Raw genomic sequence first — 12,766 nt, 5'->3', positions numbered from 1 at the left:
AAAATGGTGATATTTCAACAGGGAAATATCAGGGATGGTCACAAGTATGGACTGACTTCCAGATATGAAACAACTGAATGGACAAAGAGTAACAGCATGGTTCATAAAATGCACAGTTGCTTGAAGAAAACGGATGATTATTCCCTGTCTCTTAAAGATAAGGACAACACATCAAATGAAATTAGGAGGAACTAGTTTTAAAACAAACAAAAGGACACAGTTCACACAGTAAATAGCTGAGCCTTCAAACTCCCCATCACAGAATATTGTGAATCCTAAAACGTTCTCAAAAATGGACAAATGGATAGGAAGAAAAAAAGATTGGATAAATTCCTGGAAGAATTTATCCTTCCGGGGGTAGTTAATACAAAGATACCATAAACCTCTGGATACAGACACAGCTTTCAGGGGGAGTTTCAGCTACAAGCTTATGTTGTAATTATACTCTTCCTCAACATTGGTACTAGCCATTGTCAGAGAGATGACTTTGGTAGACTTTGGTCTGTCAAAATAGACCAAATAGCCTGTGGCCATCCTTATATTCAAAAATTCTTATACGTTAAAATTTTACTCAGTACAACAAAAATGAGCAGAGAAAGAGAGGTTGAAAACCTTCCTGGACATAAAGAAAAAAAGAAAAAAAAAGCAAGGGAGGAATAATCTAGTGTGAAATAGGAGATTTTTTTTTTTAGGAGCTCCAATCTTATTGCAACAATGCAGCTCAAAAGAAAAGGCTTCTCTTAAAGTAAATTTTACTCACCAAGGGTGGATGTTGGCAAAAAACAAAAAAGCTTCAGGTATCTTCTGTTAGAAACATCTGCTGGATGCATAAGCATTAGTGTTTCATCTGTACCAGATTATTTGTAGTTTTTTAATAGAAAATATGGTGCTCTTGCTTCACAAGCAAGAGCAAACGAGTAAATCTCAGTTCTTTGTCAGTTGTGGTGAAGCCACAGCACTTAATGATTGTGAGAGGTGTTGCTCCATGATGGTTGAAGGAGGCCTGCCTGGGCAATTCGGTTCTTGGAGAAGTTCAGCTTCTCTCTTGTTGGTCCTCAGAATATATATCAACCCATTCCAGACCCATATTCTGAATCTCTTTCATGAAAGAACGGGTTTGCATTACTTATGTGATGTTCTGTTAATTGGGTGTAGGTCTGACTTAAGATCTCAGGGTCATCTTTTTTAGAAAGTTCTATTCATGTTTATAAGGATTTCAGGTTACACTGAGCCTGAAGAAACATACAGGGAAAGACTGTCTATATTGCTGTGAAACGCTGATCTAAAACTCATAGCTCAACTTCCACATTACTTGTATCATCATTCTGGACTAACATATTTGCTTTCTTTCGCCAGGTCCCATTACCAAAAACCAGCCATATCCTTCTTCTTTTGAGGGAATCACCACTCCACAAGTCATTACAATCATTCACCGTTCGCATAACCAAGAACATCTCAGTACTTGGAACATTCTGTGATCCTCAGCACCAGAGCATTCAGTTCTGGCAACCAAAACTTGATTCCAACATCTGAAGATCGAATGTGCATTGAAGAGAAAGACAGAATGGTCTGGATGAGTAAGTGAAAAGAGAGCTCAGCACTGTTCACTAAGAAGGCCTTGACTTAAGATGTGTCAGGAATCATGTCTACAGCAGGAATCCAGACAGTATTATATTATATCTTGGATACCCTACTAATAATGTCCATCAAATAACAAAAATGTGATATTTAGCTACTAGAGTGGAAGCAAAAATAATCCTGAGGATCATTTTGTCCGAAACACAGGGACATCGATTATATGCTGAGATGTTTCTGCTTTGGCCACTCATTCTTCAGGACTGAATTTCGCAACTTTACAGAAGATCACTACAAAAAAGAGATGTGAGGAGAAGATTAATAAAGAATTATGTTGTCTTCAGGTACATTAGAAGTTCTAAGAGAAGAATGAAAAACACCTACATTACTGCCACTTACACTGTCTTTTATGTTGTCATATGCCAGGATCATATTTGCATGGTTATGTCAAGGTTTTGCTTTTTAACATTGGCCTCAAATAAGATGTGATGGAAAACTTGGCTTTGGAGAATACCTCATCTATTCCTTGAGATTCAATCTGCAAGAAGTTAGTAATCGTTCAGTTTGGACTTTAGCATGAAAAGTTTTGCTTCAGCAAAATGTGACCATCTTCCTTCATTGTGGAGGGAAGATTACATTGGGAAGTGCAATTAGAGCAGAGATTACACTGGAAAGTGAAACCAGAGCGGAGAATGACTCAGTATAACCACTCAGCAGAGCTCTCCCTCCAGAGCACTGCAAATAAGTCATTAAATTTCACTGAAACACCACTGGCTTTGGATGAAAGGACACTACTAGGGCTGAAGATTTCACTGTCAGTCCTTCTGTCTGTTATAACTTTGGCAACGGTCCTTGCAAACGCTTTTGTCATTATTACAATTTTTGTGACTAGAAAGCTCCACACACCTGCAAATTACCTCATTGGTTCCTTGGCAGTGACGGATCTTCTAGTGTCCGTGCTGGTGATGCCCATCAGTATTGCTTACACCGTCACCCACACGTGGGCCTTCGGCCAAGTGTTGTGCGATATCTGGTTGTCCTCAGACGTCACGTGCTGCACAGCCTCCATCTTACACCTCTGCGTTATTGCGCTGGACAGATACTGGGCCATCACAGATGCTTTGGAATACGCCAAACGCCGGACTGCTGGCCGAGCAGCACTCATGATTGCCGTGGTCTGGATGATCTCTATCAGTATTTCTGTGCCACCACTTTTCTGGAGGCCAGGGAAAGCTCATGGAGAAATTGATAAGTGTACTATTAACACGGATCAGATTCCCTATACAATTTACTCAACCTGTGGAGCCTTCTACATCCCAACTGTGCTGCTTGTAATATTGTATGGAAGAATTTATGTAGCAGCTCGATCTAGGATTCTGAAGCCACCTTCATTATATGGGAAGCGATTTACTACCGCACACCTGATTACTGGCTCTACTGGGTCTTCTCTCTGCTCCATCAGCTCTAGCCTGCATGAAGGGCACTCAGGTGGATCTCCATTATTCATCAACCATGTTAAAATAAAACTTGCAGATAGTGTCCTGGAAAGGAAAAGAATTTCTGCTGCAAGAGAAAGAAAGGCCACGAAAACTCTTGGCATTATCCTGGGAGCTTTCATTATCTGCTGGCTGCCATTTTTTGTCATGTCCTTAGTCCTGCCGATCTGCCAGGACGCTTGTTGGTTTCATCCCATCCTCCTGGACTTTTTTACATGGTTAGGTTACCTAAACTCACTGATCAATCCAGTCATTTACACGGCTTTTAATGAAGAATTTAAACAGGCTTTCCAAAAACTAATACATTTCAAAAAGTGCTCATCTTGATCCTCTCCTACTGCTGCTGATTTCGATACAATCTCACAGCCTACTTGAAGACTTTCTTGAAGACTATTCCTGAAGTAAGGAGTGGAAACTACCATCTCTTCTGCTGCCTGTATTGTGCATGTAACTGGGAACTCATTGCCAATTTGATACTTTCTCTCTGGAATTCTGTATCCCATAGTAGAATTTGTTAATGGTCTCTGCAGTGACCCTTTGTGTATCTGAGATCAAAACACGAAGTGAGCTTTGTAACAAGTGAGAGAAACAGAAAACTGAGTTTGTATGATGAGACATTGCCCAATTCTGCCATGCCTTTGTAACCTGAAGAAGAATGTGTGCATATCTGCAGCACTTCAGTATTTCTGGTGTATATTAGCAAATTATGTAGGAAGAGAACATTTCTGTATAATGGGATCTGATGCCTATATTTTCTATGGCATGTATCCTATCCATTTGAAATTGGTAAAGCCGTGAACTTTTTCAGAAATTGTGTAACACAATTGGACGATAAGCAATAGGGGATAGACATAACAAATATCTAAGTTTGGTGGGACCTTCATGATTGTGCATTTTGCATTTACTGCTACACTTCTGGTGAACTCCAGAAAGTTCAGCAATTTGAAATTATTTTACACATCTTATCATGAATAGAATAGCCAAAATAAATAGCATGAAAAATATTGAAAATTATCTTGATCTTATATTTCTGTTATTTATTTTTTGCATGCACAATCTGAAACAGACAATTTAGTGTCTGTGTGGAGTGACAGGGACCTTGGAATGGAGACTGAAGAAGCTCAGGTTCCTTTTTTGGTTCTGGTAGGAAACCAGAATAGGAAAAATTTCTTTCAATAGGAAAAAAAAGGCCATAGAAAAGTTAAGTTTGCATTTCTGTAGGACCAAGATTCTGTTACACACATAACCTGTATAAAGACAATATATCCCACATCTATTATATTTATTTAACATGCATACTTTTATATATATCATTTTTATATCCATATTGTGTATAACCTGCGGCTCCAGACTCTCTTCCAGGCTGCTGTTCTGGCATCCAGGATAGTTGCTGACTATGGCACAGCCCTCCTGGTGCTGGATTGGAGCTGAGTCACGCAGGAATCTCCAAGGGTTGACATGACCATCACTGCTAAAATAATGGGATATAACGTCTCCTATGGGCTCTGCTGCCGGGGATCTACAGGACTACATGAATCTGAAGAGATACCTCTCCGGCATCCTGCAGGGCCTTGTCACCCAAAGGATCATTTGCAGAGACTAGAGGAAGATCTCCTAGCTCAGTACAGGACACTGCACAGTCCAGAACTTCGGCATCTTCTAAAGGAGACAGACAAGCATCCAGTTCCACCCCAGAGGACACAGTCCATGGTATTTTAGAATAAGCCTTTTCATCACGGGCCTGGGTAGTGCAGGCCTCCCTGGGCAGCAGATGTCACATGAGGTTTTCAGTCATGGAGCTCATGTAGAACAGTGGCCTCCTACATCATCTGAGTACAAAAGAGCAGACATTCAAAGCCAGACTTCACACCACTGGGCTCACATCACTGGAGCTCTTTGCATCGTCTTCAAGCTGTAGGGGCATTTGAAGGAGCCTTTCCAACTGTTCCAAGGCTTAACTGGCCTCATGATGAAAAAGATTTTTCTTAAATCCAATTGGCACCTCTCTTGTTTCAACTTGTGCCTGTTGTGTCTTCTCTTCCTACGCAGTAAGTGCAGAACTGTGAAGAGCCTGGGTACTGAGGTGGTGACTACTGTTAGGTTCCCCCAAAGCCTTTTCTTTTCCAGGGTGAGCAAGCTTGGTTTCTTCAGCTTGGCCCTCTACCCTCCGTCAGAAAGCGCTCGTCTCCTGACCATTTTAGTGGCATTTCACTGACAGCACTCCAATTTATTGATGTCTTTCTTGTACTAAGAGGCCCCAAACTAGGCTCAGCGTTCTATACGTGGTGTAACAAATGCTGAGCAGAGCAGGATAGTCACTTCCCTTGATCGCCTGGCTGTGCTTCTGCTAATGTAGCCCAGGATGCTCTCGACACACTGCTAGCTCACCCCAAACCCCATCCCGCAGAGCTACGACTCAGCCAGTCAATACCCAGTCTGAATCACTGCAATGGATTCTTCCTTCCCAGTTGCAGGATTTTGCATTTGTCCTTTGCTGCATTTCATGAAGTTTCTGCCATCCAACTCCTTCAGCCTAATTCTCTCTGAATGGTGGCCCTGCCCTGGAGTGTATGAACTGGTCCCCAAAGTTTAGTGTCATCTGAAATCTTGAGAGGACAACAGCCTTTCACCACCCCCAGGTCATTGATAAAGACGTTAAACAGGACAAGCCCCAGGATATCCCCCCCAAGCACTCTGCTTGCTATCACTGTCCAGCCATCCAGACCATAATGTCCCAAACTGGGCAATGCCAAGATCTTGTGGAAGGTAATGTCAAAAGCCTGGCTAAAGTCAAGGTAAATGGCATGCATTTCTTCTCCCTCATCCACAAATCCAGTCATTTGAGTCATTTGTCACAGAACGCAATCTACTGTCTGCCATGATCTACCCTTGATCAACACATGCTGCCTGTTCACCTTCTCCTTCCCTGTCCTGCCTCCCAAGGGCAGTGCAAGCCAAGGCTACCACTTTGCCGTGTTTCTGCAAACCGTGTTGCAGGACTGATTAGAGAAAATCTCTGGGCCTGGTGTCCAGGTAGCCATTTCCACAACTCCAGAAGCCTGAAAACAGTCAGTGACCTCTGCAGCAGCCTGTAGCTTAGACCACAGAGCACAGGGAGAGAGGTCTCAAGGCACAAGAGGACGAGGGGAGCTTGGTCTGTCTCTGCTAGGCAAGGAGCATCCATCCAGTTTGCTCTCTCTGCATCAACTACACTTTTGGCCTTCCTGTCTTGACTGTTCTTTAAAACTTCCAGTGATAAACGGAGTGACAAAATATCATAGCATTGAAAATGACCACTGCTTATTTTTAGTCTTTGGTCTTCCTGGGGCATTTAATGAGACACTGTTTAATTCAAGAGCAAAAAACTGGCTCCTTTGTTTGATTAGGTCGTAGGCTAATTCAGAAAGGCACACACATCATTCTTATTGTTGGTAAATATTTGATAGAGTGCTTCAGGAAATCATATTTGAAAAACTGCCACAGGAACCACTAGCTAAAAATCATAAATGAAAGATAAATAACATCCTATGGCTTTTGAGTTGAAAGGAGGAGGTTGTCATGTCACAGAGATCAATGTCCGTATTTACCATGTCATTAATGGTCCATGGAGTCAGGAGTACACAAAAGCATTTCAGAGAAGGTACATGAAGGCTGCATGATTTCTAAGTGCCTCAGGTTTTTCTTTTTTTTTTTTTGTACTTTTATAATTCGTAAAAATTTTGTATTGAGGTACATATTGTGATTGTCCCAGCAGATACAATTATGTGTATAACAGCGTAGAATTAAAAACAGAATTAGCTAAATAAAAGTCAAAGCGTGCATGTTCATAGCAGCATACTGCAATAAAATTTCAGTGAAGCATATTCCAACAAATGGGCAAGAGTGTCAGCCAGGAGGAATTGCCAGAGCTGAAGGTAGGCAAAACAATCTTATCAGTCTTCCCAGGATAAATCTAAGGGAAATCTCGCACTGTGAAGGGAAGATGGCCATGCAAAGCATGTGTGTTGCAGTCATACTGCTATGCTAAATCATCAGCAGATAGTTCCTTGTGCGTGTGGGCAGGAAGGAACAAATGTTATGAACAGCAGTAGCGTAAGTCACACTCCCTTTGCAGTACACCCTGAGTGCTCTTGAAGGAGTGTCCGGAATGTGGCGGTAGCTACAGTCCCCAGGCAGTTTCCCTTGTGACCCTCCAGTTGCAGATGCTCAGTAGCTCCTGTCACTGAGAGGTGAGGAATTCCCAACGGCTTCAGCAAAATTCGTTTAACTTTTCTGAATCATGTTTTAATCTAGCCAAGATCCTTCTGTTGCAAATGTCAGTGACAAGACATATCTTCATACAATTGTCAGTAATTGCAATTTTGCATTTAGACTTCATTGCTGTTGAAACGGAAGAAATGTAGGTCAGTAGCTAATGAAGTTAAAAGCCTTCTCAGACAGGTTTTCTCTAAGCTGCCTTTTCACAGACACACCATGTCCAGCTTCTGGTGGCAGCAGTCATGTTTTTCACACTATCTCTGTTGCCACAATTGCCCCTGAGAGGAAGCCCCTTCTCCCCAGCTTGTTGGTGTCCTTCTGAGAAGCAGTCCTGCCCTGCAGCACAGCAGTAGCTCTCCCCAAAGTGTTATTGTCTACACAGTTGCTGAGAGTGCACAGCATCTCCTTGTCCAGGACATTGAAAAGACATTAAACAGTTACCCTCCTCAATGTGCGTCTATGAAGGATGTCCCCAGTATCCAGACACCAGCTGGACTTTGTGTTGTTGGGCACAAATCTTTGAGCCCAAAGTTCCAGAAATGTTTCCACCCACTTCCACCCTACTTGGTCCTGCACCCACGTGGACCATATCTCACCAATTTGACCACAAGGAGCCTGTGGGAGACCATGTTAGAGTCTTGCTAAAATCAATGGTAAAATGAATCAGAACATGCCCAGGGCCCTCCCCTTGTCCATACAACGAGGTGCCTCATTGTAGAAAGTGATCAGGTTGGTAAGGCATATTGTGCCCTCAGTAAACCCTTCCTGGCTGCTTCCACTCACTTTCTTGTCCTTTATGTACTTAGAAATTGCTTCCAGAATATGCTGAACAATCTTCCCAAGCATAGAGGTGAGGCTGACCAGTCCAGAGATGTACGGGTCCTCTCCTTTCCATTCTGGATAATGGGTATGACATTTGCCTTTTTTTTTTTTTTAAATCACTAGGAACATCTCCTGATGACTGCAACATACAAAGATGACAGAGAGTGATCATGCAGTTACATTGGTACATTGGCAAGCATCCTAAACACTCCCAAATGCACCCCATCTGGTCCCACAAATATGCTTAACTCAGATGTAATTTTTGCCTGCTCCAAGAGTGGGGCCAGATACTCCTTGAATTCACCTTACTTTAACAAGGAGACCTCCACTGTCTACAGAGGGAGACTGACTTGTATGTAAGAGTCCATACTGGTGATATCTAATGCATTCAGACAAACCTGGCTCTCAGTGTGTGCAGATCCTGTTTATTACTTCCAGCAGCTGCCACTCCCCATCCTGGTGTTCTCCAGGTTCTGACTCCTTAAGATCCTGGTGAAGGCAGAGATGAAGATCCTCTGTCTGAGGAGGACTGTAATGTCATAGCATAGGCTTTTTCAGCAAGAGGAAGATGTTAGTGGTTTGAACCTATTGGCCTACTGATGTTGCTGCTTGCTTCTCAGAGAGCAATGCCTTCATTCCTGTGCCTTGATATGGATGTGGGCTCCTGGAGGAAGTCATGGCAGTATCCTGCTGATCCTAGAAACAAGAAACATTTGCAGAGACAAATGACTTTGGGCGCCGTACAGAGTGCTGATAACGATGCAACAAGCTGTGCAGCACTGCTGCCCACACAAACAACCATCTGCTTCTTTTTCCTACTTACTGTGTTTAATAGCACTCCTAAACTGTGTGTGGCACCTAGCACAGGCGAAGCTCCACCCCTGCCAGGAGCTTTTAGAAGCTAATGAAATAAATATGATGATCTTATCATGACTCTGATGTTATAAATACTTAAAGCCTGAATTCCCTGAATCAGGTATTAGCATGAGAATCTCAACTTCCTTTTAAAAAGTCAAGCAGCATTTTAGTCTCCCTTGCAAAGAAAAGCAGGAAATTTTGACTTGATGGATATCGGCAATTCAGAAGCCAGGAGGCTGATTCAGCTCACTAACCTGGCAGAAAGGTATTCACTCTGAGTTGATTTTCTGCCAGTTTAATGAGCTGAACAAACATCAGAAGTGGTGCAGCAGAAGCAGCATAGACGCACAAATGGGGTCAGAAGCAGAAGTGCATGTGCCACCATCAGCAAGCTAGATCAACTAGACACCTCCCTAAGCTCCCCACCAAAACAAAGCAGCACAGCACAGCAGTGTCTGAGGAGTCTGTTCAGGGACTTCATCAACTGGAGGACGACTCAGGCATTTTTAATAGCTCTGAGAAATCTTTCCTTGGAGTTTGTCTAACCCCTCATGTTACCAAAGGAGGCATAAACCACGTGAGCTGTTTTTGTTTGTTTGAACCTTCGACGCCCATATGGGTTCTCTGCTGTGAGACGTGCTGCCAGGTGCTGCCGCTTCCCCATACTATTCAGGATTTTATGGGTGTTTATTCCCCCGTCATCTCTAGTCACATCTGCTCATACTACAATTATCCTGTGTGCTGGAAATTAAACAACCTTTTCTGTCAAGTAGCATAAAACGAGGAGGCTGCCACCGCACAGTGACAGCTTTCCTTGCAAGGAGACTTTACTGAATGAGATTGCTGCTTTGCTCCCAGAACTTGCCTGTTGTCCTCTTCTTATGTGCTCACAGGCAGAACAGCCTTCCTAAGCACATACACAACAGCAGCAGTGTCACCTCTGACATGCCACATGCCTCCTCTTGCCCTCTCTTGTGGGTCTGCCCCCATTCCTGTTCCAGCCTCTGAATAGTTTGCTCCTATTTCTAGGCTCCTTTTCCTTTCAGACTCTCTTGCTTCACTCCTATCAATCCTGCCACTTGCTCAAAAACTGCTTTCTGCTCAAAAGTCTAGTGCAGGGCTGGATTGGTCTTCCTCCCCTTCTTACATTCCCGCACTCAACAGTCCTTTTCTGTCTTTTTGTCTTTCATTCTCATGTCCCTATTGATTGCTTTAACTCCTTATGCATGCACACACAAATTGTTCCTTCCTGTCAGAGTAAGCACATCTCCCTTATTTCTTCTCTCTTCCTCTACGTCATGTATCATGTTTCCTTTCCAAGGACAGATCTTTCTAATTCCTTAGCCTCACGGCATTTTTTTTTCTCCCAGATATCTGCCCAGCTAATTACATCTCTGCTTCTGCACCATCCAGAGAGCAGGGTGTCTCCCACACTATCTTTATGCCTGACATTTGTCATTCCCTGGTTTTCCACTCAACATCCCATTCTAATACTGGTTGGTCCAGGTGCAATCTTGGTGAAGTGCTTCATTCTTGCCCTTTGTTTTTCCTCAGCTCAGCTTGTTTCTCAATATTCCCCTCACATCTGTTTTATTATTATTATTATTATTATTATTATTATTATTATTATGCCTATCCTTTCTGCTGGGTGATATAGAGTTTACCATTATGCTTTCCTCTCAGCAGTATTTCATCATTCAAATGCAGCTGACCGTTTGTGGCATGGGAGATCTAGGTGTGTGCTCCATGTTATTGGAGGATAAACCAAGGAGAGGGCCTACCCTGGGGAGATACATCTCTACTTTTGTCACTCTCCTCATCTTCTCCTGAATGTGGCCAGCTAGAGCCCGCAAATCCATACATGTGACCAAACTTCCATTTCCATAATGATGGGGGCTGAACTGGCCACAAAGGCCGTGAATGAGCATTGAGAGACCCTGAGTCCCCTCTGCCCTGGGCAGAGATCTCCTCCACAGAGCAGAGGGCTGGAGCTGGCCACAGGGAGCCACAGGAAGTCCCAGTCCCTCTCCTCCTGGAGGCTGTCGGAGCAGGAGGTCTCCAAAGCCCTGGTCAGTGCTGGAACAGGGTTCATGTCTGGGTTCCTAAGAGGACTCTGCTTCAACAGTTGTGACTTAGCCACCATTTCCAAAGTCAGACCTCTGCCCCCTAGGGCAATGAGCACCTCCAAGCAGTGGGCTTTAGCCCCCGTCACCTCAGTATCATTTTCCCCATTCCTAACCTGGGCCCAGGAAGGCCCCTTGCCTCCCCACCCCGCAACCCAACTGCAGTGAGCATGGAAAACCAGTCTGCCAAACCCTGGTACTGCAGCCAGGGCTCAGCAGCAGAGCTCTGGGCCCTTGAGATGTGCCTGGATGATAAGACACTTTGCAGAGCTTTCAGTCCATATCAGCTGAGCCCACCAATGACTAAGGGTGCCACCAGGCCTTGCTGCTGGTCCCCCTGACTGTGTGTAAGCTGGCACCCAAAAGGGCGGTGCTGAGCATGGTGGCGCAGAGACGCCCTTTCCTTGGTCCTTGCCATAGCTGGTCCCCCAGACTTCCCATCAGCAGCAAGGCCAAGGAGCTGTATGTGGCACACTTAGAGAGAAGCTTTCACGACACCCTCCCTGCCTTGGGGGAGGAGTTCAGTTTCCTGAACGGTTTCTCTGATCACAGGGGTCCACCATGATACGTCATCAAACAGCATCACGAAGCACCTTGGGATTTCAGGTGAGTCTTCACCCTACAGAGACACTTTCCATCACTCTTGTGTTCCTGACACTGCATTCCTGCAGTACTCTAATTTTAGTGCAGCTTTGAGACTCTGATGGCTAGAGGGGAAGAAAAAGGCCTAGTTCAGCCACTTCCGCCAAAATCTCTGTGGGTAAGTGGTGAACCTGTTCTTCCCGTATCTACGGCCAACGGTGCACTGTTATGTAATGATCATGTTAAAGCTAGGCCCAGAGCACAGGCACTTCAACGGCTGTCCAGATTCCTCGGATGCCTGGATACTCATGCATCTTGTGCTGGGATTTTATCATGGTGAATCAACAGGATGACACCAGGAGGGAGAATGCTGGGTCACAGTGCTCTCAGGATCTCTCATGGGTGGCTGCTTTCTGGGTCATTTTGACATAACCAAGCTTGGACAAGAGCCTTTTTCACCCATGTTTGGATGGAGGAAAAACAAGTCAACTTACTCTGAACTGGACTGCATTTATATTTAAGTTTAAACACCCTGCAAGATTATTCTTGTGGTAAAAGAACAGCTTGTCTCATGGACCCCCCCTCTTCCCTGGTACCCATGAAGGTTGCTGTAACTTTGGGCCTGCTAGGTGCTATCTCTTGACACTTAGTTTGATGAAAAACACAGGCTTTACAGTACTCTTTCTAGCCAGAAAGAAAATTCTATTTTTTTTCTAAACAAGGCTCATTACCTACAAATGTCATAAGCCTCCCATGAAGAAGGGGTGCAGGGCTGGCTCTACAGCTGCCATCAGGTCTACACCTTCTATACCCAGACGCTGTAGAAACTTCTGCCTGCGGTAGACACTCCACACCAAGCACGCTGGTATATGTTTTTTGTTAACCACATCCGAAGACTCAAAAATATCTGTCAATCCTTTTGCATCCATCAGAGAGGCTTGCCCCAAGAACTCCCCCTTCCCAACTTCCTCCGAATGGGAACAAACTTTTCAGACTCAGGTTTTGCTACAGCCACAAAATGGGGTGGTCTTGAAGGATTCTCCTTACATGATT

At 44.1% G+C, this 12,766-nt stretch overlaps 1 protein-coding gene across 1 annotated transcript; it reads left to right on the top strand.

Moving 5' to 3' along the window:
• Nucleotides 1–2,155: 2,155 nt before the first annotated feature.
• Nucleotides 2,156–3,999, top strand: HTR1D (5-hydroxytryptamine receptor 1D). The gene has a single exon (XM_010227943.2). The coding sequence runs from the start codon at nucleotides 2,268–2,270 to the stop codon at nucleotides 3,396–3,398; it is 1,131 nt and encodes a 376-aa protein (XP_010226245.1). The 5' UTR covers nucleotides 2,156–2,267; the 3' UTR covers nucleotides 3,399–3,999.
• The last annotated feature ends 8,767 nt before the right edge of the window (nucleotides 4,000–12,766 follow it).

This window comes from Tinamus guttatus, unplaced genomic scaffold, assembly GCF_059628265.1.
Source record: "Tinamus guttatus ecotype Peru unplaced genomic scaffold, ASM5962826v1 Tinamus_guttatus_pri_ptg000397l, whole genome shotgun sequence".
Taxonomy (NCBI): Eukaryota; Metazoa; Chordata; class Aves; order Tinamiformes; family Tinamidae; genus Tinamus; species Tinamus guttatus.
The sequence above is the reverse complement of the archived record's forward strand: the minus strand, read 5'-3'. Positions and strand labels throughout refer to the sequence as shown.

Excerpts from the sequence above, each read along its gene's own strand:
- HTR1D (XM_010227943.2), top strand. The coding sequence starts at position 2,268 with ATGACTCAGTATAACCACTCAGCAGAGCTCTCCCTCCAGAGCACTGCA.